Raw genomic sequence first — 27,112 nt, 5'->3', positions numbered from 1 at the left:
TATATTTAAAGTTATATTTGAGTTCACCTTTTAGGTATATACGTTGAAACACGTTATATGCAGATACGATTCTGATGTATTGAATTTAAATAAGATATCATTAAAGGTATACATGATATAAAAATTTTATATTTAACATGAATTATTTCACGAACGTATAGTTAAATAGGCATACAAACATTTTGGACAATCTATGTGTTCTGGGATGCATTTTCGTTATGTCGTTCATAGGCACGTATCTCCGCCATGCCGCCCTTCACTCACGTATCTCCACCATGCCACCCTTCACTCACGTATCTCCGCCATGCCGCCCTTCATTCACGTATCTCCGCCATGCCGCCCTTCACTCACGTATCTCCGCCATGCCGCCCTTCAGCCCCCAGGAGTGGGAGGCGCCCGGTGATGATCCTCGGAGTTCAGTCCAGCTGCAGCGTTCGTAAGGTGAGGTGCTCGTGTGCCTCTCGTCTCTCCACGGTGCCCTGACTTCAGAAATATTCTCAGTCTTTCCATTCTAACTTTTTAACTTAGGATCAATGGAAATGTGTTGACAAGCGTGTACATGCCAGAATCTACGGCTGAACGTATACATACATCTTGAAACTGCAAAAGTGGTATTAAAATCTAATGCGATACATTTTTCACTGAATAAGTTGTGAAGGGTGAGTAATTATTCGTCACTTTTTATAATTAGCTGTGATAGCATGGCAGAAAGTTCGTAATATACGCTCGGCTTTAAATCGTGAGTGTTTAAATGTGGACATCAATCAAATTTAAAAATATTGTTATAGGCACTTTTTCGACATAGTTAAAACAATTTAGAGCTGCAAGCAATCAGTGATACGTATAGATTTCTCGTGAATCGAAACAAGAATGGAATTTTTCAGCAGCAGTGCTCGTGTTTTACTGGTATTCAAAATACGTGAGGCTTGTAACATTTTGAACTGTTCTGTGCGAGGCTCGAAAACTTGGTAACTTGCGTGACCACCAAACGCGTGGCTATAGTGAAGACTTGAGTCCCTCAGAGCGGCGTTATACCTGCGCGTGCTTCATGGATTACTTCAATAAGGTAACTGCTTTATAACTTATTCTGCATATGAACAATTCAAAATCGGATGCCTTAATTTATAATCAGAATATAATCTTTTCTTTCAGTTGGAGATTGTATTCAGTTCTTTCAGTTCAGTTTTTGGCTAGGTTTTTATATGTGTCTTCCAGTAATGGATGTCATTTCATGTGATTGTATTATTATTCGTTATTTTAATTAAAATTTGTTCGGCACAAAATATTGCAAGACACAAAAAGTTCCGATTAGCTCAGTGTTCATACGAATTGAAATAAATTGAAGCGCCTAAACTAGAAGGCGATTTGAGAGATTTAGGCGACTTTATGAACTACCGTACGTCGTGCAGAGCTAGTCTGGAATCGTACGGCCGGGTCTGGATTAATAGGAATGCGGGTAGACCCGCAGCGATTTGCGGCTAGACCCCAGGACCTATACTTTCAAAAAAAGTTAAGAGATCGTAAGTTCATCAGCCAATCATTGACGGTCTTTCAAGCAAAATCCACCAATCATAGACAAGAAAATAGAGCGTAAGAACTTACGTTCACTTAGCGAGTTATGAAAGTATGGGCCCAGGAATGATTCCAAGATTCTAGTTATGAATATTCGGTCGGTAGTCACGATTATTTCATCCAGCAAAGATTGACGTCTTTTCTGCTGTTATGCTTTGTCGAGTGCATTTTGCCAGCAAAAAAAAAAGACTCACAAAGAAACGGATATTTTCGTAATGCTTTATGCGATTCAAAATATTATAACTCAGATGCAATGAGTTCATTAAGTTCTACCAGTAAGTTTAGCGCCGTTGTGTAATTGTTGTGTAATTTTAACCTAGAAGAGGTTATTAATTTGTAACACTCTGCAAACATCATCCAGTGAGCTAAAGTAAATTATATAGAGAAGAATTCCGCGACGCTAACTGAGAACTCGCTTCATAAAAATATTGTGCCCATTGATACGCGTTAAGAATAACGAATGGAACTATGTGTACGAAATCAATCTTTTAATAAATAATTAACTGATGGGCATGCAATTTGAATATAGACATAATTCGCTCGGTTGATTATCGTGTGGGATGGCATCATACGTTCAAAAAATATGTCTTTGCTCGGAAATTAAATTTTTTTTCAAGCTCGATAAGTGGCAAAGATTGTACATTGAGTGCTATATAAAACTCTTTTCCCTACTTATAATTTCTCACCAATAAAATAAAAATTTGTTAGCCATATTTATAATTTTGGTTGTAATACTGGAAAATATATGTTGTAGATACGAACAATAATACGATTCCCAGCACGTTCGAATTGATCATTAAAAAATCAAGGTGAAATGTTAATTGTTCCAATTTATTTTCAAATATTAATTAGAAGAGAAACATTAATTTTTGGACACTTCTGACACAGTATATATTCAAGGGGAGAATGGATGAAATTTAGAGGGAAGTCAAGCATGGATAATTTCCCCACATTAATATTTTGGGGAAGAGTGTCCAACATTTTCCCGATTAATGAACACTCTATATTCAATTCAACCGCTGGCGATACGTCACGAGGAAATTATTGAAAAACAAGTACTTAACAATATTAATTAAAACAATTCGTAAATAAAACTTATATTTCAGAGAATGGTTCAGATTTATCGTATTCGGTTTTGCGCGCATTAATTTGTGTTGCAGAATTCTAGCCGCCAAATTTATTTTCAAATGTTGCGTTATTATGATATGGTAAACAATAAATTTTCGTTAATGAGTCTTGCATTGCACTTCTTTCGAAGAAAATGCCCTTGAAGTTTCTCTCTCGTTTTTTACTTTATGGCAGAAATTCGTAAGCAGTCGACGGCAATTTGTATCCAAATTCTTTTGGTGTCGTATGTCACTAAAAATCATTTCATTTTTTATTAGAAAACATCAATTGTTTGTCCTCGCTCGTCAAAGAACAAGCAAGAAGAATTTATTTGTTGGTTTATGACTTGAGTGGTTTACTGGGAGCTATTTACACTCAGTATGAACATGTCTCATTGTTCAGCTGCTGAAACTGCATGGTTCTCTCTGTTCACATGTACTAACATATCAGTCGTTGATTTTACACTACAGTGAGTTTTTTATTAGAATTTTTCTACATTCTATGTCATCAAAAAAGATCTTCTTGCATATCTGGAAGCCATCCAACAGAATTTATTTGGTTCAAACTTGAGCGTTTCAGCAAAGTGAAGTCCTTATCAGGAATTTAAACTAAACTAATTGATTGATTAGGCAATATTGAAGCGGGTAAAATCATTATTTTTCATTTCATACAACTTAAGATAGTATAATAAGTTACGCGCGTATCCTGCGGTCAAAAACTATATTTCTTGGATGCAAAGATTTTCTCTTGATATTTTATTGCGCGTAATTTCAAAATTGTTACCGCCAGCTAGTACTTGTGTTGGTTAAATACCAGGAGCTTTTCCTTAACAAGCTCACCGTTCATATCGTGTATTTTATATTGTTAATTGATTTGTTTACATTGTTGTTATTTACACGTTACCAGCAGACGTAAATTATTTTTAACTCGCAAATAAATTTTGCAAATATTCATTTATTGTTAGTCGAAATTATCCTATTACAAACATGACATACCACACCTTCAATACCTCCTAAAGTCTGTTAACTGAAGCGCATAATTTCAAAGGAAATTCCATATTTGAACTTATGCCAAAGGATATTTAAGCCTATGTTGGGTGGCATATCCAAATCTAAGATGGAGAATGAACATAATACAAGAAAAGATTCGAGATTAATAGCGGTAGGTGTGCCACTCATTCGAGGCTCCTCTAATTGTTTTAAAAGGAAAATAATAGGAATAAATTTCATTTATATATATTTCAACCCTAATGAATGAAACAATTCTCATAACGTCGGTCAACTCAGCGTTAAACTTGAAAATTATTAATTGACTGACTGAGTAATGGCTCGTCCTAATTATTGAGCGATTTATTTCGTACTGACATTTTCTTCATTTCATTTCTGATTTCTTACTGACAATTTCATTAATATGATTTCTACTCATCAGAATGATGCAAGTTTGCCTCGGAAATTGTACGTTTATTTAATATATGTCTTTTTGTTTTGTGTGTCTGTGTGTAGAAATTTTGTTTTGTTCGCTTTTTTTTTCTTTGCCGGATTTTTTATTTTATTTTGTTTTTTAATTATTTCATTTTCCGGTAAAATTGGTTTGGTTTTTCATTTAATTTTTTTCAGTTGAATTTGGGGCCCTTTTTTCGTTTTTTTTTGGGTTGGCTTTTTTGAAGGCGAAAATCCAAAGCTCTTTCAAAACGAACGCTCTTTTTCGTGACGAACAATTCTTCAGGTTGCTTGTTTTTTTTTTTTGTAAATTTGTTATGGGCTGCTGAGAAATAAACTTTACTTCCATGATGGAATGTGAAGGCATGCTATTTTTTATGATTGAATTGACCAATCTTTTCTACCACCTTATACTATAAATAATTAAGTGGTGGAATATAGTATATTGACTATATCAATTTACTTTATTCTCTCTCTGGAAAATTTGAACTTTATTCTTAAAAGCTGTTCTTGTCCAAAAATACTTCCAGAAGCAAATATGCTAAGCCTATATTGTGACGAGGCTGCTTTGTTAAAACTTTTTTTTCTCCACAGAAATAACAAACAATTGAAGTTAAAAAAGTTGTATGATTCAAAAACTCAATTATTTTGAGATATTCGTATGAAATTTCATCCACAGTGTAATAGTTTATTTGAGGCAAAAAGCCAGAAGTGTGAATGGAAGTCAGAAGTTCATACATCCTAACATGCGGTAATTTTAAAACGTTTGAATGCTGTTTTTTTACTTTTTCATAAAACTTCGGAATCAAAATGCGGATTCAGAAATAATTACTGCCTGCAATGAAGATGTACTCAAATATCTAGATTAACTTGATTTTGTTTTATCTCTCTGATTCTAATCTCTGGAAAACGGAGATGTCCCGCGATTACTTACAACAGATTTGTACAACCGATGACATGTCCGGCGCTCACATGTTCTCGCTAGCCCTAGTGTTTTTCCAACACTTTTGTTAGTTCAGTGAAAGAAAGTAATTTCGGTTGAATAATTGTTTTTAGTGTACGTTGCTTAAACCATAACTAATCACAAAGTTCTTTATCGATGGATTTCCTTTCTAAAACTATCATATAGACAGTGAGTGATATAGTTTATATAACAATGTAAGCCCAAAATTAGCTGAATCTCTATTTCTGACGGTACAAATTCTCCAGCCTCGACAAATTTATATAGGTGAGTGAGTATAGAAGTGTTACATTCTTGTAGAATTAACAGTCAATATATTTAAAACTTTTTGAATTGAATATAAACTCTCTTGATCGCTTCTACGAATTTATTTTCAAAATTTGACACATCTTAACAGAGTAAAAAGTGTATCTTTTTCTGATGCTTAAATATTCTCATAAAAGTTTTTATTTTCCTAATTATTCATGAAAACTTACATTTCATACAGATAAAAAAAGAGAAAATTAAATTGATGTAGAAGATTAGTGAAGACTGCAAAGATATCTTTTACTTGTGGAATTTTATACTTGGGCTATACAATGTAAACTTTTTAAACTAAGTTTGAAATTTTTTTGGTATTTTTGGGTTGATGCTTTGAAGGTCTACATCATGCTTTGATGGAAGTAATGGGAACATTTCTACGTAATATGATTTGATGGAAATAGTGCAGTTCATACACACTCGCTGATTCTCAATTTCAATTACTGGTATTTATATTCATCGTAACTTTGTGGGTTCCAAAAAATATTATTGTTTCTAATATATTTCATCTTGTAACTGAGCCATGTGCAATTGTGTATTATGAACCTACAACATGCGAATTTAACAGGTTACTTAAATTATATGTCTATTCACCGTAGAGTTCTTTACTTTTGTACAAAATGCTTCTAATGTGAGGCAAATGTAAAGTTATGAGTGAGTATGGGAAGACGATAAAATAAGCTGCCTAGACCCTCAGACTGGAGAAGCTGCATCGAACTCTACTGCCGTATCTTCGACTCAGATGAAAATATTCGCGCTTTTTAACGTAATATAACAAGAGGAATTACAATGTTGCTGAAATATACGTAGTTAAAAGACATTTGAAAATTATGAATATTTTAGAGTGCAGTTTCACTTGAAATAGCATTGTCAATTGATAATAATTATAGTGACAATTTTAACAGCCAATGATAGAATGAAACATTTTTTGAACCCATTTGGAAACATCTTCATATTGCATACAATTAACCAGAATGAATGGAAAATAAATTGAATGTACTAAATGTATGTCTGTTATTCGATCTCCTATCTACTATTTACTCACTTAATTAATTACTGGCTAAACGTTCACTCTGGTTGGAGTTTTAAGTGATTTTTTTTAAGTTTTGCAAATTTATGGGGTTTAAATATAATTTGGATCCATTAATTCAGAAAATACAGCAAATCACATAGTATCACTTTTTTCATCTTTTCCGCAAATGTTTCTTCGTATCTGTCTGATTATTCAATTCAAGTTCTCACGAAACTATATTTTAAATTCGGGCCAATTATAAATAAATAAATGTACAAAATTTTGATACATGTATTACCTTAAATTAAATCATTAGTAGACACGTATGCCTGAATTACATTAGCTTAAATTGCTGCAAATGGCGAACATAAATATTTCTCATCTATAAAAAGCTGGAGTTTCTATATAGCACTGAAATCATAAAAAAATCAAGAAGAAATCATTATTTCTCAAACCTTAAAACAAGTCATAGAACTATTTTTAATGTGATAATTTTTTTGCATGATATGTACAGCTGATTCTTATTTACAGTGTATAAAATCACAAAAAATATAACGATGACGTACCGCAGATAATCCCTCATCCGTTGACGCCGGAAACTCCGAAGTAGGAACGTAGAAAAAAGACGGCATCTTTAGTTTTCTGAGGACAAGTTGAAATAATTATTAAAGCTGAATATTTTCAATTACTGTGAAGTTGAATAATAAAGTAAAGTTAAAGATTTTAAATTGCTGTTGAAAGTTTTTGTAAATTTTGATTCTTGTCTCGGGTTTTGATGTTTCTTAAAATGTCAGAAGAGAGTTTCCTGCGCCAACTAGCCAGAGTTCTCTCTCAGCCGGCGCAGACTGACGCATGGAAATATTTCAATGCGGAGGTATTACTTGATTTTCGTTTTCAACAGTTTTTATTTTCTGTAGATAACTGCTGGCTATTCTTAAAAGGAATATTTCGGAAGTGCTTGTACAGTTAAAATAAGGTGTTTTGATACGGTCAATTTTTTTTATTAAATATTGGCATGTAACGAAAGGTAGCGCTTCAACTAGACATGTGTCGCCAAAGTTTGAGGTAAAAGGATTCTAGACTCGACTGTTATAGATCCATTTTACTTTTACTTAGACTGTGATATGATGCAAGTTTAAAATGTAATGCTTGAATAATTCAGAAAAATTGAATCCATTCACAGCATGATATTCATTTCTGAAAAATTATCTTAGACTAAAAATATCGAATTATTTACAGATTGATGAGAAATGCTTTCTTATACTTTGTAGCTATCGATGGCTGGCAATTTAGGTTAGGTTCCTACTAAACTCATGAAAAGCTCTCAAAATCTGATTCTAGGCAACGCCTAATCTTTTTTTTTTTTTTGGGGGTAATGCCTCACGCTAGACGATCCCTCCTATTGGTTGCCATGCTCGTGACGTGTGACGATGTGGAAACTACTGTACGCCCAGCATCCGGGGAAGCTGCGATGCATTATCCCTGCGGTCCGCTTCTTGTTACACACAAAATATTATGTCGCCAACAATATAATCAAACCTTGTCTGCTCATCTACTTAATTGTGCCTGTAGTTTTTGATCAACAAGTTGTTTAATTTTTTAATTGTCCTCTAACCAAGGTTTAAGCCGAAAGGTGAACCTTAGCAGAGTAATTTAGAAGTAATGTAACTCGATCAGTGACCATCTCATTGTCCCATCTCTTGCTCCATCTCAAATTAATGACCAAAATTATATATATAACATATATATAATTTAACATATCAATGAGCTATCAATGTACAAATAATGTATCGCGGTAAGACATGTAAATAATACAGCATAAAGAAATTATGACATGTGTGGTGGTGTTTGTCTTTCAGATGGACGGGGCTGGGTATGTGAGGGCGAGCCTGCTGGGCATGAGCCAGGGTATCTCCCACCTTCACGACCCCCTGAGACTGCACCCAGCGCTACACGGAGTTCAGGTCGGTCGCCGCCCAGTCATTTTGCTTGTTTTAAAGTAAATACGTCAAGTTTATTGCTCCAACTATATATTTACCTCGCAGTCCTATCAAGTATGTATGACTGAAGTGCAATAAGTAGCCATAAAGGCTACTGAGGCAGACATTGTGATGTAAGGGATTTTTTTCGTGACGGTAAAGCCTAAACTGAGGTTACATTGAAAATGTGTTTAGCTTCGATTTCCGGGTGCATGCAGGCATTTAGATGATATGCAATTTTGTCAATTTGTACATGGCTACTCCGCTGCAGTTAAGTATTACTTTTAGCTCAAACTCTATATTGAAACGAATGGTCAACGCTGTTTCAGGTCTCCGAAGCCAACAAAGACGCAAGTCCGTTGATGCGGCCGCTGTCAGACTACGGTCATCTGCCGTTCATGGGCTTTACCCCGCACTTCCTCCACCACACCTTGGATCACCGACTGCCCTTGCCTTCTGCTTTCCACCCTTTGAGCCACAAGCCTGTGTCTGGAGGTGCCTTGCAAGCACCTACACCTTGCAGCAGCGCCAGTATCCACAGCTCAGCATTCTCCCCACTTCCTAACAAGAACGCCAAACTGGAGGCCGACACCGGCATCGTCGTGCCGGCATCATCGGCGGCCAACATCTTCTCGCAGGGGATGTTGGCCATCGATGCCAGGAACGCCCTCTTTGGGGGACTCTCACCCCCCGGCATGAACGCTGTGGGGATGACGATGGGTGATGATCGAAGAGATTCACCTTCACCACGGGGGTCTCACGGGTCGCGGGACTCCCCCGCACATGCTCGGGATGCGGACACACCCAATTCGACGGGAGAAGACAGCAGGGGTGAGTATCTCATATTGCTGTAGGAATGATACTTGTGTGTTTTGTTCTATTTTTGCGTGGTAATTTTAGCACGTTGTATATTTTTTCATTCCACCAAATATTTCACAATATAAAAATATGTGAGATATTGTTGGCTGCCGAACTGTTCATTAAGATCATTCGTAATTTTTGATAGGTTAGAAACATTAGATGTCTCCAGATTCGCAGCAAGTTTTCACTCATCTCTCATAATATGACATGATCTGGAATTTTGTGGGTCATTCCTTAAATTCATTCGTTAAACAACGATTGAATTTTTGGTAGAAGAATGTGCCTAATCTTAGGGAACACAGCTGGCCGGACTACACTGGTCGTAGTCCGCTATCACGAAAGCAAAGGACGGAAGCCGAAGCTCAAAGGGGCAATTAAGGCAATTTCAGGCTTCAAGGGAGGAGCACGCTTCAAAAATTCCCCAGCTTTTTGACACTTCGCCCCCCGTCTTGCGGCTAATTTTTTCGCGTCCTCTCGATCAATTGGTTGTAATTTTTCGTTAGTGAATTGATTAGGAGGCTTATGAGACCCTCGACCAGCTTTGTGCGACTTGCAGTAGCTCTGCTGAAGCGCTTTTACCAGCCACCTCACGTCACTAATTGTTACCATATATTGCTTTCACCAGACCCTTTCGTGCTCCTTGCAGACGTTGTATGGAACTTTTTCTTGCTTTATAGAGTATTTTCCCCCTTTTTAAAAAAAGTTTTTTATTGATTTTCGGAACTGCGGTTAATTTTTTAATGTGTAACGCAAACCGGTCATGATGATAAATTGACTTTGAAAACGGTTTATACTGTCGATTCATAATTCGGTAATTCATTAACAAGGGTATTTGTGTACTGTAAAGCGTTTTCAGTATATTCAACGTACTTCTTTATTAAATGACCTTACAACGATATGAATTTATGGGATAACGATCTCATTGAGTATCAAAAGATTGTCCGGTTGCAGAATTAACGCAATAACCTCTAGCCAGCACTCATACATACTGATCACGTGAAGGTAAGAATATATAACGTGCGAACGATAAAGCAGTTCAAAGCGACAATTGATAATTTTATTCCAACTTGCGCGCATCGTTTTCTTGCCCGTTAAGCATGTAATTGGCGCCGTATCTGTGTTTTGATAAATTAACCTAACCGGTTTGCTCAAGGAAGTGTGCTTTCATTTTACAATCTGAATGCTTATTGACATCCCGAAGCGATATAGGGAAGTTCTTTTACACTACAACCTTTACTTATAGCAGTCCACATTGAGAATTTTTTCCGTCCAAGCTTAGTACTTGGCACATTAAAAGTAATGCTTTGAATAATGCGAATAAAGCAATTGAAAGATGCATCCCTGATAGCATCATTGACGTTCCGAGTAAGAATGCCTTCAAGAACAGCCTAGACGAATGCTATCCATGAACATATGTCCACTCTACAAATGCCTAGCACCTTACGAGCCTTGCAGTAAGTCCAGCAGCAATCAATTCAATCAATTCGTCAGTTATGGAAAGATCGGGTTCTAAAGGCCGGATTCCTTGTGAATCAAGTCACGAAAAGCACACGAATCGGCAACAGGCCTTCAGTGCTGACATTTCTATTCTATAGTGGCATTGATATGGCGCTTTTCCTTCTCGGCTAGCAGTAGAGTTTTACTAACGATCTCTGCTAGCTCTCTGTTTGGGCAGCTCAGCTGTGTGGAGAAGCACAACATTTTCAATTGCGTGAAATTCTTCAAGCTATACTCGCTTCTGTTAGTTACTTGGCCCTTTGTCGGCTGATACAGTAATTGCCGAAGATTCTATTCGGATATAAAGATATTAAACCGAGTGTTGCTGTCGGAAGCGTTGTGGCCAAGTTTATATAAAGTGCATAAAATCACACTGAAAAGTTTTGGCTTTCTTCAAGTGGTTTTTAAATGTCATAGAGCGATCTAATGTGATACTAGATCTAAAGTTTATTTTTAAATAAATTTCATTCGAGGAAATATAATTAATTGAAAATTTATAAAATTTTGAAAAAATAATTGAAAAATTATTATTGGTCCAAAAGTTTGAATTTTGAGAATCAGAACGACGTTCAAAACTTAGTTACGAGCAAGTAAACTCAGAGTTCCTGAAGTTCAGGTCAGTTTCAAGTGTTCGCCATCAAAGACTACTTGGTGTGTCTCGAAGTGTCTCGAAGTGTCTCAAACCTCGATAGCTGACACTCCAACCACATGCACTCTGACACGACACCTTCACTCCTGTAAAGCCTAGGTTGATTTTTCATTATTAAACAAAGTATTTTTTTATTAAATTGCATGTTAATAGATATTTGTTTGCCGTTGTCTAGAACGCGCGGCAGAAAATTTGAAATTAATCATTTTCACAGGCTTGCGATTTGTTGAGAATTAGGTATTCTTAGGAAATATTAGGAGATTTTAAATAAATGAAATCAGAAAATTTGTATCATTTGATTTTAATACGAAGTTGTGTTGTCCAAATCCATCGTTTTTGCCTTAGGTTGCGGTGTACGAGCCAAAGGATGAGAACTATATCCGTTATTCATTCCAAAATCAAATATTTTGTGTTCATTTTTCGCTCTATAACACAACGCTGAAAATTTTTTATCCGCAATGATTACGAAGCCTTGCAACGTCAGCAGACGCAATGCTGAGTTTATTATACGGTTCAGATGAAAGGTTTGTGGGCTTCAGGTTGTGACGAGGTGATGTGAACTTCAAGTCGCTCCATGGCTTCCTTTTACTCAGAAGCTCCTGACATTTTCTGCCAAATATTCCGTGGCTTTCATAAGACCAGACTGGAGTGTGGTGAGCTCTTGATGTGCATTCAAAATTCAGAAAATAATATTACACTCTTTGCTTGAGCTTCGTATTGGATAGGATGTGGATATTTCCGGAATTTGATGCGTGTTATAAAAATGAACGAAACATTCGTCCGTACTTTGAGTTCCGTATAAAATTGTCGAGATGATTGCTCTCATTCTGATATAAAATCGGTCCTAAATGGGATCTCGCACATTCACTGATTTTTTCTTTCGCTCAGCAATTTGAGTGATCTGTAATGCTTTGCAATTATAATTACATATAAAAATTAGCCGGACCGGTGCTACCGCTTGCGCTACTATGCACCTCTCGCTATCAGCTCAGTTCACAGTCCAACACCGCTCTAATTCCAGCCAAGACGCTGCCGCTGGTGTAGCTCAGCTGTGGCGCAATAAGCAGACAGTAAGCAGCTGTCCAGTGCAATAATGGGCCAGTTAGCATCACGTAAGGGCACCCATTTGTCATAAGGGGCGCCGCTGCAGCTCCCCTCACTGCAACTCCCCTCACTGCAACGCCCTTCTGCTCATCAGCTTGAGCCGTGCTCTGCATGCCAGTTACGCTCACGACAGAATACAAACCTAAACTCCTACCGCCAAACTCCTGTGAAACTTTAAAGAGTTCATTTTAAAAATTATGCTATATAATAAATTTATTTAATTTTGAGCTGTATTCAGCCAAGCCTCAAGATCGCATCTGGCATCTTTGGAGAGGACTTACGGTCTTTAATATTTTCAACTCAGGAATCCGTCGTTATTTGCTGAAGTAGCGATCTATTATTATTACACGTTTTATTTATTTTACTTGAAATGTTTTGGTTTTTAGACCGGAAAAATAGTTTCCTTTTCCAATTAAAATTTCCCTTACACGCAATTCACGTGAGGCTCAAATGTGATGATGTGTTTTAAATACCGTGGCGCGACCCACCGTTCAATGTGATGTAAAAAAACGAAACTGTCTAGTGATCAATGTCAGACAGCAATAAAGAACTGCTGCATTTTTTCGTCATGAGCAATGAAAGCGTACAGTTAACTCTTAAGCTGCTCGTTGTTGCTCCAGGTTCGCATTTATTATTCAGAGTTTGCACTGACTTTTACAAGGGTTACGGTAACGATCGCCATTTTTAGGAGTTCCCTTTACTCATTTTGTCTCGAATTCCTTGAAAAATCGGCACTTGCCAAGAATGTTTTCGTTCCGTCGTTCCTAAATCTTTTATCGAACGCGGCTCCCAGCGGCGTCTCGTCAGAAATTTACGCTCACGCTTTTTTGTCTTGCTTCCAATTGTGTAATCCTGATCTATTTGTTGATTTAACATGAATAATTAGAATTTAAAAGTGCTTATTATGTTAAAAAGTAAATACTCTCAGCACATAGACTCTGTCAAACCTACCTAAATTGTCAATAAATTCAATGAACGAGAGTTAAGCCACGATATTAAATCGAGTCACTCAATCAGCAATGAGTTATTTAAAATGGTTCTCGGAATGAGAAACTCTACGGAAGTTCCCTGAGGCCTATAATAACCCTACGGGGAAAAGAGCCTTGGCACATCAAAACAAATTTCTCTTAATTTGTACCATCTCCAACCGTCGCCTGAACTCCACGGAAGCCGCCTGCTCGTTTCAAATATGAAGAGGAAAATGCTTCGAGGGCAGCTAGGCAGTCAAAAATTACTTAAGTTCTCTCACACCTTGCTGATCTCCGTGCCATAAAACTCGAGCTCTGCTAAAGTGACTGCATTTAATTTTGCGCTGTAAACATCTCGGCGAGACATGAGCGTGGCACGTGAGCGGAATACTCGACGCGCGACGATTTGATTGCTGTCAGGGGATGGAAGGGATGCGGAGAGCGGCCCATCCAGCACTCGAGGGGTGAAGGGGGATGTGAGCAGATAAATTATAGGGATGAAGAGGTGTTTGGAAAGGGAGGGGGAAATTTGGTTTAATGGGAAAGCTTGAATTGGAGGAAAGAAGCAAAGCTGTTTGGAAGCGGAGTTATAAATTGAAGGCACCAGTGCGTGCAGGCTGGGAAACAAATTTTATTAGGCAGTAAGGCATAGTTTGGGGGGAACAATTCGTCGTTTGAGTGGAAAAATGATAGATTGACACGAGAAATTCTCATATAGCGGAAATTAATATTTCTTTTTAAATTGAGGTGTGCACTGACGGATAATTGTAACGAAGCGTGAGACTGGTAGTTAAGTGTAATAGCTGCAAATAGTTGATTTGAGGACATTCTTGTAAAGAGTTTATTTGTCTAATTTTACAAGAGTGATCAAAATTATAATATCCCTAACTCGATCATATTGATTGACGATCTGGTGATTCCGGCCCGCACACACCAAACATTTTTTTAACAAAAACACTCCGTCCATACCTGAGATAACACTATTTTAGCGTCAATACACTAAAGTTTCGTTTCGTAAAAAATTGAACCACTTGAATTTTTCGGCTTCCTCGAGCGGACCGCGGTTCACAACCTCCGACTTGATGCGCCGCGCGCTCTCGTGTCTGACGTCAACTCTGGGACTTTGCTGCCGACGATCAACGATAATCTTGCAGTGCTGGGGAATATTTTCTAGGAAATTAATTTATATTGGGAAATAAATCAGAATTTCACACTAAAACTAGTATTTAAATCATGAGTTAGAGAAAACCTAATTTATTTTTGAAAAAATTTACTTTTATTCTGCAATTCGAAATAGAGTGATATGGTCATTCTTCTGTATTTAATACTTGTTTATTTGAACGCTCGGATTTGAGTGGGATGTTATTTGCCAGTACGTACTCTGAGGGAGGATTTTTGCATGTAATTCATGGCAAAAGAAGTTAAGAAGAACGTTTCTGACAGAATAAAATCGTATTTACACCAGATTGAATATGAGAGTTTTAGTCATGACCATGCAAGGGGGTTTTATGGACACAATTAGAAGAAACTAAAATGCAGGGATTAAACGTTTTTGATAGAACTATGTAAGGGAATTAATAACCTGAACTTACAGACATCAGGATGCGGGCGTTTGTTGTGACTGGGTTCTGCAGCGGGGGAGGGGGGATTTATGGGATCGGGAGCTGAGGAAGATAACTCGCGGGACTAGGGAGCTGCAGAGCCGCATGTGTCACGGTTAGCGCGACACCAATACTTGTGTTAGGGATCATCCCGAGACAATTGGTCCCTTGTTCCCTCTCTGACAAACGAGCGATTCTCAGATGTTGCACAGCTGCTCACGCCCCAGGATGTCGACACCACAACTGGAACACGTTGATTTTATCGGGATAAAGTTTATGCTTAAACTTTGCAAAGCGAGAACTGTTACAGCACTAAAATTCAGTTGCATTTTTAATCTAAAAACGACTTGAAATTTTGTCGGATGAATATAACAGTACTCATTGCGGGTTATTAATCTAATCCGTTTTATACTGATTTATTTCATGTTTTAATCTTGCCGTTGATGTTACAGAAGACTCTATAGACAATATCCAACGCAACTCAAATGAAATGAAAATAAATAATGAACCTTTTGTATTTTTTGCATCACAGTATTTTAAGCCGATAAGTAAACAATTTTTTACTTGCCTTATTTTGAGAAATTGAACAGCGGAGAATGACTGGCCTGTTGAACACAAGTCATGACTTCCGAGCTATGGCTTCCGTATGATTTCGCGCTCTCGCTGCAGCCACTCTGCATGCTATCTACGATTGTCCTCACGCGCAGCTGAAAGCTTGTTCTATAACTTGTCTGGAGCAGAGAAATTGAACAGCGGAGAATGACTGGCCTGTTGAACACAAGTCATGACTTCCGAGCTATGGCTTCCGTATGATTTCGCGCTCTTGCTGCAGCCACTCTGCATGCTATCTACGATTGTCCTCACGCGCAGCTGAAAGCTTGTTCTATAACTTGTCTGGAGCATCGAGTGCAGTGCGTCACTCTAGTGTCAGTTACGGAACTGTTGTCGCGACAAGGCAAGCAATTGCGAGCGTAATAGCGGCTGATCTCGTCCAGATAGATCCTACGTTCCCCCTCATTGAAGCGGCCAACACTCCGACACGGTCCTCGTCATTCTTCTCCAAACACAACATGAATGACAAGAAGGGGAAGGCTAAATCAGCTGCTGTTGCAGTGTCCCTAGTAGGGTTGTATATTCGAATGGTAGAGGCACCTGTATGTCTTGAAACTTGTAATTTGTATTTACTATTAAAGGAATAAACTTTTGCGCCACAAGCCTAAATAATTGCTGCAAAAATTTGTGATTTCTCGCAGTGGAGTATCAATTTTGTGCAATTGTAAAGTAATTTCGCATAGGGCTGTTTGGGTTAATTCTAGCAGTTACACAGTAATTTCTAGCAGTCGTTTGGAACATTTTTGCAGTTGCGCAGCGATTTGTTGTCGGTCATTTGTTCCGTAGCCATTTTGTTGCAGTAACATGAAAAATTTGTACAATGACAATTTATCGCAGTTGCCTGATAATTTATCACAGTCATATGACGGCTTTTTGCTTTAAAAATTTATTTATTCTCCGCAGTAGGTTACAAACTATCGAGTGCAAAAGTCCATAATAGCAGCCATGATCATCGGGTGCAGTTTCCTCAATGCAGCAGCATTTGTGATCGTTCTGGCAACGCGGTCACTTGCAAGAACGTGGCCAATTGTGAAGGAGACTAGCAAGAAAGACCAGTATTCTCCTGACGCTCGTCTGCTCGAGAATGTCGCAGGTCTCAGGAGCCGCAAGGGGCCACGCAATCTCATCTGCCAATAATCTCCGGTCGGGATTTGCTGGCTTGCGGCCGTGCATCATCGGACGACCGACCTAATCCCGGCAATCCCGCAGCACCAACCCCGCGACACCGACGACGCTGCTGCAGGGAAACTGAGTTAAACCCATGACTTCGGTCCAGTTTGTTTTAATGCCGTCACTTTACGGCAGAGAGCATGTTGGTAAAAAATACTGTGTTTGTGTTTAAAGCACGAGAATGTTGTGCCTTATTAGTACAGAAGCTTCCGTGTACGAATTGCTGACGCTATTGCTTGAAAAGAGTGACATCAATTAGGGAACAGGATTTAGCTGTTTCAGCTCACTCCGCTGCGCTAGGATTATATGTTGAAGCTGAAACATCAGTAAATAATTCAATCTGAGGTATTCGTGTGGTTTAAAGTCCACTAGAGTCTAATTGATTGAGTTTTAACACGGATCACTAAATTCGTAAAATCTGATAAATATTTCTAAGTTGCTTACGTATGTTTAGTCAACGGAGTTTTCGTTGATATACTTTTTAATATAATGAAAGTATAGCTGACCGCATTCGACTGTCAGCGTAAAGCTTTATTGTTCTAGAATTACCTTCTTTCATCATTGTCGGTTGATAATCGGTGGTTTTTCCACGGTCCACGCTCGGCCGCCTGTGATCAGGTCGTAATTCGCCTGAGGGTCGCCCTCTTGTCGCAGCTGTCCGCCGGTCTTTTGCAGATTGCCAATGATCGGGTCCGCGCCTGCGGTGATCCGGAAAGGATCAAACGATGATCCTGAGGTTTGTCTCCATAGACGCGGATCTGCATAATCTGCGGCTAGGAAGGCACTTGATCTTGGTTCGTGGTGACCCAGGTCTTTCATCTTGTTATGAGTTATTACGGTATTATTGGTCTTAACCGATAGTGACCAAATACCGTGTAGTAGGAACCGTTTGCCTGCGTGTCGTTTCTTGTTTATCTCTGAGATAGAAATATTCAGGCAATGTTTAAAATACTAGTTGCAATATTATTATTCAGTAGTATCAGATATTCCAAGTCACATATTTATTTGTATTCTATACAATAATTTGCGTACGTTAGCTGACTGATCTAAATTGCCGAGCTATATTTGGTAAGGGTATAGATTGCACAGATCTTAATAAGGCAATAAGAATTAGCCTATAATTATCACAAACTGAAATTTTATGCTTTTAAATGGAACTATTTTGGACACCATCATACTTTTTTAAGATTTGAATCTCAGTATATTTTAAAACGGCTAACTCAGCCCAAAAAGTAGGTTTGGATTATATATGTAACTTAAAGTCCAACCTCGTATTTCGAATTCGACTCCCTCAACAATTGCATTTATCGTCCTTTTAAGAGTGTAAGTGAACCAATTCTCAAGATTTGCTACGTCTTCACTTTTTCCCCGACATTTACTCGGGTTTAAGTGTTTAAGAATCGCCTTGCGTGCATCAATCGTTCATGTCACTCACGCTCGGCAGTGTTGAAAGCTGCACTCACTCATCGCCCGAACGTTCGTCTTGCTCGAGGCTCTCAATTGCAACCGAAGCGCAGGAAGCTATCGTTTAAATTCGTCTGTAATCAAATAAGCAAATTTGCAGTAACGCAAAGGCATAAATATGACCCGCTAGTCAGTGAAATATTTTATTTAATTGAAACCTAAAATCGTGACAAAATTTTCAGTTGATAATGAATTTATTTAGAAGACAGTTTACGTTTTAAACATTTCTGCGTCTGATCTTTTGTCGTCTTTACGTGTACGCCTCGTAGCTGTTCTTCTGAATTGCAGCGAGACACGGAGTAAAAATTTGAACTTCATTTCAAACCTCCGACATTATTTCATAATATATAACTGAATATTTTGAATTGATACATTTCTTCTTCTCCAGATTATTTCAGAAAATGCGCTATATATATCCGGGTAGGTATTAATTAATGACCAATATTCAATTTCTTTATCCTACTAACAAATGCAAATCAACTATCAAGTTTATCGATTATCCTGCTCGTCACCTATATTTGATCAAATTAAAAAAAATTCTCGTTTAAAGTGCGCAGGGTTGAAAAATGATTATTTGTAATACTTTTCACACGATACCCCCCAAAATTGTACTGAGTTTATGGATGTGTCTCGACACTGCGCGTTAACCTCATCATTAGATTGACAATTTCGTGTCAAACTCGTCATACAAAACGTGATGATTCTAATCAATGGACGTAAATGAGTACTTTTGCGTATACTCACCTCGATGAGTGAACTCAACCCTTGACTCAAGACTCGTCCCGTGTTCACTACTCAGCAGTCACAACAGATCGTAATGGACGTGCAAACAACACTGCTTAACAAGCTCGTGTTGTTTCGTTGAGCTTTCACTGTATTAGCATAGAACTTCCTAGGCTAGAGTTTCGCCCTATCAACGTCTGCCTGATAGAGCAACTCAGCAAACTGGGGAATCATCAGTGATACTTGATTTCTTGATAATTTTGTTTACTTAATTGGTATCGACCACAACCGGATAGTTTACGTTATTTACTTCATACATTTCAGATGCACGCGCGCGATCTATCAGTTTAATTCTATTTCCTTTATAATGTTTTTTTTTCTTATACTTTTCTATGGTTTTTTCTGGGTTTAAATCAATATTCACATACCTTGATCATGAATTAAACTCACTTGGTCTTTTGCACATCGCAGCAAGCATTTATGCATCACATCAAGCAATTATCTTATCAAGAATTTTTACATCGTATAGAGCATTTAGGTATCGCACCAAGCATTTATGCATCGCATAAAGCATCTAGGCATCGCATCAAGCATTTATGCATCGCCTGAACCATTTATTCATCGCATCAAGCATTTAGGCATCGCCTGAACCATTTATGCACAGCATCAAGCATTTAAGCATCGCCTGAACCATTTATTCATAGCATCAAGCATGTAGACATGGCATCGAGCATTGCTGGATGTCATGGCAGTCTCTGGTCCAGTGCTTTTGCTGTGATGGATGAACAATCACCAGCGACTTCGATGTATTTCTGCACGCGGGGGTCGCGATGCCAAACAAAGAGCGGGTGGCTTGACGAGCTCTGCATGAACACATGAGTGAAGAAGCTAGTGGAGTGTGAGTAATGTAGCATAGATACCTGACTTGCTGCTATTTAGCTCCCGCAACTCAGCATTGTAATGAAGAATTAGGTAATATTTAATAACACTTGTTATAAATAATGATGTATTTGATAATGATAGCTACTTTTCAGTGCACGTTTTACAATGAGAAGATATTATTAGTTGAGTATTAATCATCTATGTAACGTAAATAGAAAATTCCATCATATTGTAGCAAGTGCTGATAAAAATAGAAAAATTAACTAGAATACCGTTACCGTACACGACTGTACAAGTATTGAAGCATGCTTCATTATTCTATTAAATTAAAATGTTTCACTCCTTATGATGAATATCTATGGCACAACACCAAAATTTAATACATAGATTTTGTAATAACCGGGTAGAGCTGAAATCAATCTACTCTTCGAGGGCGTTGAAGCGAACTAGAGTGAGTCCTGGGACACTGTCGTGTCCGTCAAGGGCCCATCACCCGTCTATGAGTGTGAAGCCAAGAGTGTGATGCGACATGACAGTGATTTTGTGTAACGGTTCACGCAGACAGAGTTTGATGTGACAGTAATGGCGCCCCTTGCGACATCTCTGTCAGTGTTCTGTCCCGCCTGTCCAATGCTATTTTCGACATTTCTCGCATTAGCTTGTCATACTGTTTTTATTTGTGCCTTACTGGGCTTGTTTCGTCCGTTTATATTTATTCATTCTCTCATCCGCTATTCAGAATAACGTTTGTCTGTTCCTCTTTTTGCAAACAAAATGGAATACTGGTTAACCAAGTTAACGTTCACATGACGAGTTAGATCTTTTCCTTATTTATTCCCGAACACTTTTTGTATATATTTAACAATAAATATTATATTTACATAGAAAATTATATTTATTAAGTATCTTGGCCGCTGGACCGGTTTATACAGAACCGAAGTAAAGAGTGAGCTGCCGGGCAGACGCGGTGAGAAAAACGGCAATTTGACGCCGTCACCACAAGGCTGGGTTGCAACCATGAGTTTTACTGTCATGCTGGCCTCATGCTGGCCTCATGCAGGCCTCATGCATGTCTCTTATACACATCTAGATGTGTATAAGAGACAGGGGTATAGATTGCACAGATCTTAATAAGGCAATAAGAATTAGCCTATAATTATCACAAACTGAAATTTTATGCTTTTAAATGGAACTATTTTGGACACCATCATACNTCTTTTCAAGGTTGTATATTGTTTCTTGTTTTCTATTTAGAGTTTGAGTATTTATTGTTGATTATAATTTAGAGTTTGAGTATTTATTGTTAATGATACACAGCTGAACTGCAACGACGGATGACATTGGTTTCATTGGTATTTAACGAGTATTGAAACAGTATTGTTGAAGTTATTATGCTAGTAGTATTCAAATAATACCAATACACTAGTTTTAATAAATTAGATTAATGTGTTTGTAGCATTTATATCCATTTGTAAATATCAGGCAGCGAGTGCGCGTCCGTTCTTATTTGATTGAAAAATTTTTAAGTTACATTGTGTGATAATCAAATTTAATCGAGCATATTAAAACCACATATTACTGACGAGTCGTAAATTTGTTTAGTTATATATATTTTTATATATATATTTATTTAGTTATATTATATTTTAATTAAACCCCATATTAAATGTAAATATCCTGATATTCATCCATATCCCTGTCTCTTATACACATCTAGATGTGTATAAGAGACAGGTGCATGAGTAACCCTTCACAGCACATGAGTAACCCTTCGGATCACATGAGTAACCCTTCACAGCACATGAGTAACCCTTCACAGCACATAAATAACCCTTCACAGCACATGAGTAGACCATTTAAGCGTCCATCACATATTCACCTCTTTGTTTTTTATGTTATTCAGTTATTTTACATATTATTTAATATCGCCAATTAAACGTATTTCATAATCACACATTACATACATAATATTATGAGTTTGGCGTGACTAGCATATGGAGACACACTCTGTTCTCCCATAGGTTCGCGAGTGACGACAAATCCGTTGTTGTTGAAGTTGTTGTTTTAAGCCTCGAGTGTTCATTGTTGGCGGCCAACAAGCATGTCAACTTATTTCAAAAGCCTCCAGCTTAGCTATCACTGCGTTCTAGATTACCGACGAGCACAAGCCGACAGTTCTTTCGTTACTCGTAATTGGGAAAAGTCTACCCACATCGTCCAGCGAGCCGCACACGACAGTTTAGCTCCTTCACAATCGCTTCTAAATTAGCTTTCAATTACACCCGCTGTTAATCCAGACCGTCGATATAAGGCTTCTAGAGGTAAGCTGATCGTGTTTCAAGAGGCGAGTCCAACCTCGCTCAAGATATTGGCCGTATCTTCGACGGCCATTCCACGCCTCTTGAACGGTCTCTGACAATTATTCGCCTAGTATTTCCAATAAGGGTTCAGTGTGTACCGAAAGAACCAAGCAGAAGAAATCATATATGTCGACTGGCGAGTAACTCTGTAAATGTCCACACAATTTTTACTCCATGAATATTTCACGAAATATTTTAATAGCTGAGGACTGAAGTTTGATAATATTTACATTCTTAGAAATTACTTTCAACACCTCCATAATTGTCATTTGCTAAATATCGTGTTGTCAATTCCTAGCAACGAATTGATATAAGTTTTGAGTTGATATGACTTGAATTTCTGAAATGTATTTCGGTGCGTACTGCGTACAAACTTTCACTGGTGCAAATATATTACAGCGCTGTGCTGCCGGGCATTGTTTGGCTAGAGGTGTGAAGGAAAAACAAATTACTGTGTCAAGAGCTCTGAGATCGCATGTAAACAAGATGACGTGACGTTTTCCAGGCCAACGTTTTTCACTTCTACTTCCGTTTAACATGATTCTTTAATTTTATATGTATGACTTTAGAGCTGACCACATACGTGGCGATTGAAATAGGTATACATGTAGTAATTTAATATATTTCTTGTCTTCATTCACGTTTGCTTTGTTCTCGAATATTCACTTTTATAGTACATTATTTGAAGAAGATTTAACGACCTATATATCACCTCTGAAAGTCTCGGCATAATATGAATGGACAGGATCAAAAATGCTGAACATGTCTAAGGCAGAATAATAGAAGTTATCCTGATGGATATTTTGACCAGAATAAAGCACCTCTTTCAATATTTGTGAAAGATTTTTCTAACAAAATATTATTTATATTTTTAGGTAAAATATATATCGAAAAAAGTTTCTGCCTTTTCACACTGAAAGATTTTACTTTCAATTACCAGATCATTGAATATTTTCTGATATTTTATCGTCTTTGACGACAAAGAAAACTACATTAGTCACCTTTAGCCACGCATAATTGGATTACTGTAGAGTAATTGAGCCACAAAATCGTTTATCATTTGCTTGCTACTGGAAGATTTTTATTCAGAATTTTCCTCCTGTATTTATTTTTTGCCGCTTGAGTTTTCCAAAATTAAATCTCATTCCCCACAAAATTTTTTGTTTAATTTTGAACTCTTACTTCACCACCTCGTCATTCGTGACAATATCATCAGAAATCAGAACTATCTAATCAAATTAAGTTCATATCACGAAATAAACAAATATTTATGGGTGGTAATTCGTCTTTACCAAATTCACAGCAATTTCTGTACTCGTTGGTTTCCAAGAATCAAGGACTAAATGATCAAACCAGCAGTTCTATGACATTGCGTAGTCCATCAACGAAAATTTTTTATACTAAGATCCGAATCTTTTCTCAAATCTAAATTACCTGCTTTTAGCAGCTTACTGTGTGTGTTGCGGTAGTCTTTTGCGGTTAGTGGTTAAAAATGTCGCTTAGAAATCAGCGATGGCACTTGGCTGCTATCTCGAGACGACCATCAAGCGAGGTGCAAACGGCGGTCATAAAATAAGGTTTGGGTCGTAAGATACATGTTTTATTTAGTGCTGCTCTCCTCCGTGCATGTGGAAAAGAACATCCGTGACCAGCTGTCTTGCTCTATACTCCTATATTTATGAAGAGAATTACTTCAACGGAGCTCACTTATTCAAAAAATTTTCATCGATTAGTATTTATTGATATATAATATTTGTTGTTAGAAATATTTTTAATTTAATTTTTCTCAATCATTTTTCAGGTGTGGTTGAACATTCGATACCTTGCTCCTATAGTAAAATCCGCAAATGAAATCTGTTCACATCAACTGATAAATATGCTTGTAAAAATTTGTTATCAATTATATCTACATTAGTTCCAGAAAACGCTAACCAAGTAGGACCGTGAATTTTCAATTTCAACAATTTTTTTCTTTCTGACAAAATATAATCTCATTTGTGCTGTTTTAACAGGCACATATAGTAGGATGAAAAAATATATACCCATCAATTTCACTGATTCGCAGTGCACTTACCATGAGTTTCGTTTCTTCTCATAATCTGAACGTCAACTAAATCTCTAATTCAATAAAATATCACGTACTTTATTTTTTTGCTCGACCGAAAATGCTGCCTCAATCCCTTTATCCATGCTTCCTGAAGCCCATGTTTAACATTGCCACTCTTTGCGTACGACGAGACGACGAAATACGATGTCAGTTCAGCGGACATTTAAAATTAGGTTAACATTCGCAATATGCAGCAGTCATTATTCAAATTAAATGACGTCCTTACCTAATAATAAATATTGATTCAAAACCTCTGTCAAATATTTGTTTCATGGATTTATTAGTTAGTATATTATTTAGTAAGTTATTATTTATTATTGATGCAGTTTACTCGAGATCGATGCAAAGGGGCTGTCTTTTCATCAATGACTTCATTTGTCTGCACTTACTTGAACCTAAATTGTAAACATAAGTCAAAAACAATCAGCTAAAATTAAAATTTTCGTCGTCATAATGTTAATTTGAAATTTAAAATGGTTAAAGATATATAATGAGACTTTCATTTGGCGCATCGTGAGCTTTATAGTAGTTAAAATAAAACAGAAGCAATGCAAACTGTTTTTTTGTTTGCTTTGCTGTGACTACATCCGTCACGGCTCCCACCTGAACCTGTAGCCGCATACACCCAAAACTTCTGTGGCGAGCTTCAATTTGTCAAGCTCGCCCTAACATGGTGGGAAAAAATCAACACGACTCTAGGCTTTTTAGAAATTTGTCGATGTTGTAGTTACTGCCAATGATAAATTATTAGCTCTTGATTGGCCTAATTACGAAGATATGTTATTCGTTGTTGAGAGTTTATTTATTACGAACGAAACCTAGTTATGTATTAATTTGTATTTGGACAGGTGACCGAATAAGCTTCCTAAGTACAGTTAGGAAAACTTAATCCGTTTCGTATTTACACACAACTTCTGCCAACCGGAGGAAATGGGGAACAAAGATACGACAAAATTGGTTCGTATAATCAATCCTCTAATCGGCTTACGTATGGAATAAGGTCCGCCAAACGGCTATGATCTTCTACACAGTCTCTAGCTGTTACATTCTAAATTCGTCACCTTGAATGTTGAACTGACTCGTATAGTGCCAATAATTTTTGTTCTAAAATAAATGTTTAGATTATGCACACATTTTATATAACTTTGGGAATTTTTTTTAAGCAAATGAATCATCCTACTCCAGTTTATTTTCTATCAAACGACATGAAAAATAAAACTGGCACTTTTTCCTTTACCACTATTCTTTTTCCAAGGTGCATCATTTTTCACATGTGTCGTGTTTCTTATTGCCCGGACAATCGACTGAATTTAACGCTGAAGTCGACTTCGCAGGCGATGTCAAATTGTTGTAACTTTATTTGTACGGTAGCAAGACTCCCACCGCTACCGCCTTGTTATTATAAAAGAAACGCGACAGGCGTCAAAAATCTGCCAATTTAACGCTTTTGTATCAATTGCGTGGCTTTATATCCAGCGCAGCATTCCGCGTGGCAATTATGGAAATGGATTACATTGTGCTTCTTACACTCCTATTAACCACGCAAGGTTAACTGTATAAACCATTCAACAATCGTTAATACGTCCGGGTTTCCCACGAACAAAATCTTAATTTATTTGTATTCGTGTTTCCTTTTTCTGATTTTTTCTTGGCTTACAAGTTTATGCTTTTTGCTTTTGATGCACCAGAGCATCGTTATGTAATTGTATACAGATATCATGATCATTTGTGTGAAAGTTGAAAATTTGCCATTTTTGCATTATATCCGCATTAGATTTCGATATTTTCTCGTCGCTTGCTGCTATTTTTGATCTCGACTCAGCAGGATTTGGCCGCTTTTCGCGACTGCACAAAGAAGTCAATTTGAGTGTCGCTGCTGTGGGTGGCAGCACCTGCCATGACTTATGTGGCAGGTATTAGCAATGCTGTTCCTTGCCACTCTTAATAGGTGAATTTATCAGGCCGTGTAGGCCACTCCAAACAGGTAAATTTATCAGGCCGTGTTAGCCACTCTAAATAGGTAAATTTGTTAGGCCGCGCATGTTATTAGGTAGCGACTTGTATTGGCAAGGCCTGCGTTCGAGACCAAATTTTGTTCGAAATCAACGGCATATCGCAGCCGGCCGACCGTCGGCTATTAAGAGGCCGTTTATAATTTTTTTAGGTTTTCCGTATAGGCTGGAATTGAGCGCGTTTCAGGAGCTCACACGTCAGCTTTATTAGGCATACCGATCCACGAAAGAGTAGAACCATAAAAGAAAGATTATTCTAAAAACGAATGGGTCGTTTTTTCCATTTGCTGCGGAAAATGTAGGCTAGAGAGAATTAATTCTTATAACTAGAGGGCTCGTGTATCGTAATTTTTACGCAAAGATCAGGAATTCAGTTGAGCTGTGCGATGATTTTTCTGCTTTTAATGCAGTATAATTTATTTACCATGTAAAATAAATGTACGTTTTATAGTGTTTTCCTATTTCTCTTTGGGTAATTCGTCCATCATATTTTCTGTAAAAATACTCGCGTGATAGCAGTAACATATTTCATGTATTATCTATATTTTCGAATAGAATTTCTATCTACTAATTAATAACGCCTTACGAAGCTTCTATATATATTAAGGTTTTTAAAATACATAGAAGAATATCTGAAATGTTATTTTTTTTTGTAAAAAATCATTCAATATGAGAAACGATAGTTTATCAACAATTATTTGGCCGCAGACAATTAAAATTTATTATAATTAA

The 27,112-nt window shown here is 37.3% G+C and overlaps 1 protein-coding gene across 1 annotated transcript in view; it reads left to right on the top strand.

The window, feature by feature from the left end:
* Positions 1-436: 436 nt before the first annotated feature.
* LOC108682588 (E3 ubiquitin-protein ligase RNF220) overlaps positions 437-27,112 on the top strand; it is a 45,972-nt gene continuing 19,296 nt past the window's right edge. Inside the window, exons 1-3 of the mRNA XM_018171781.2 lie at positions 437-1,066; positions 8,251-8,355; positions 8,700-9,201. Coding sequence (XP_018027270.1) covers positions 1,049-1,066; positions 8,251-8,355; positions 8,700-9,201 — 625 coding nt within the window. The 5' untranslated portion in view covers positions 437-1,048. The remainder of the gene's footprint in view (positions 1,067-8,250; positions 8,356-8,699; positions 9,202-27,112) is intronic.

This window comes from Hyalella azteca, unplaced genomic scaffold (assembly GCF_000764305.2).
Source record: "Hyalella azteca isolate HAZT.00-mixed unplaced genomic scaffold, Hazt_2.0.2 contig7450, whole genome shotgun sequence".
NCBI classification, from domain to species: Eukaryota; Metazoa; Arthropoda; class Malacostraca; order Amphipoda; family Hyalellidae; genus Hyalella; species Hyalella azteca.
This window is presented reverse-complemented; position numbering and strand designations above follow the sequence as displayed.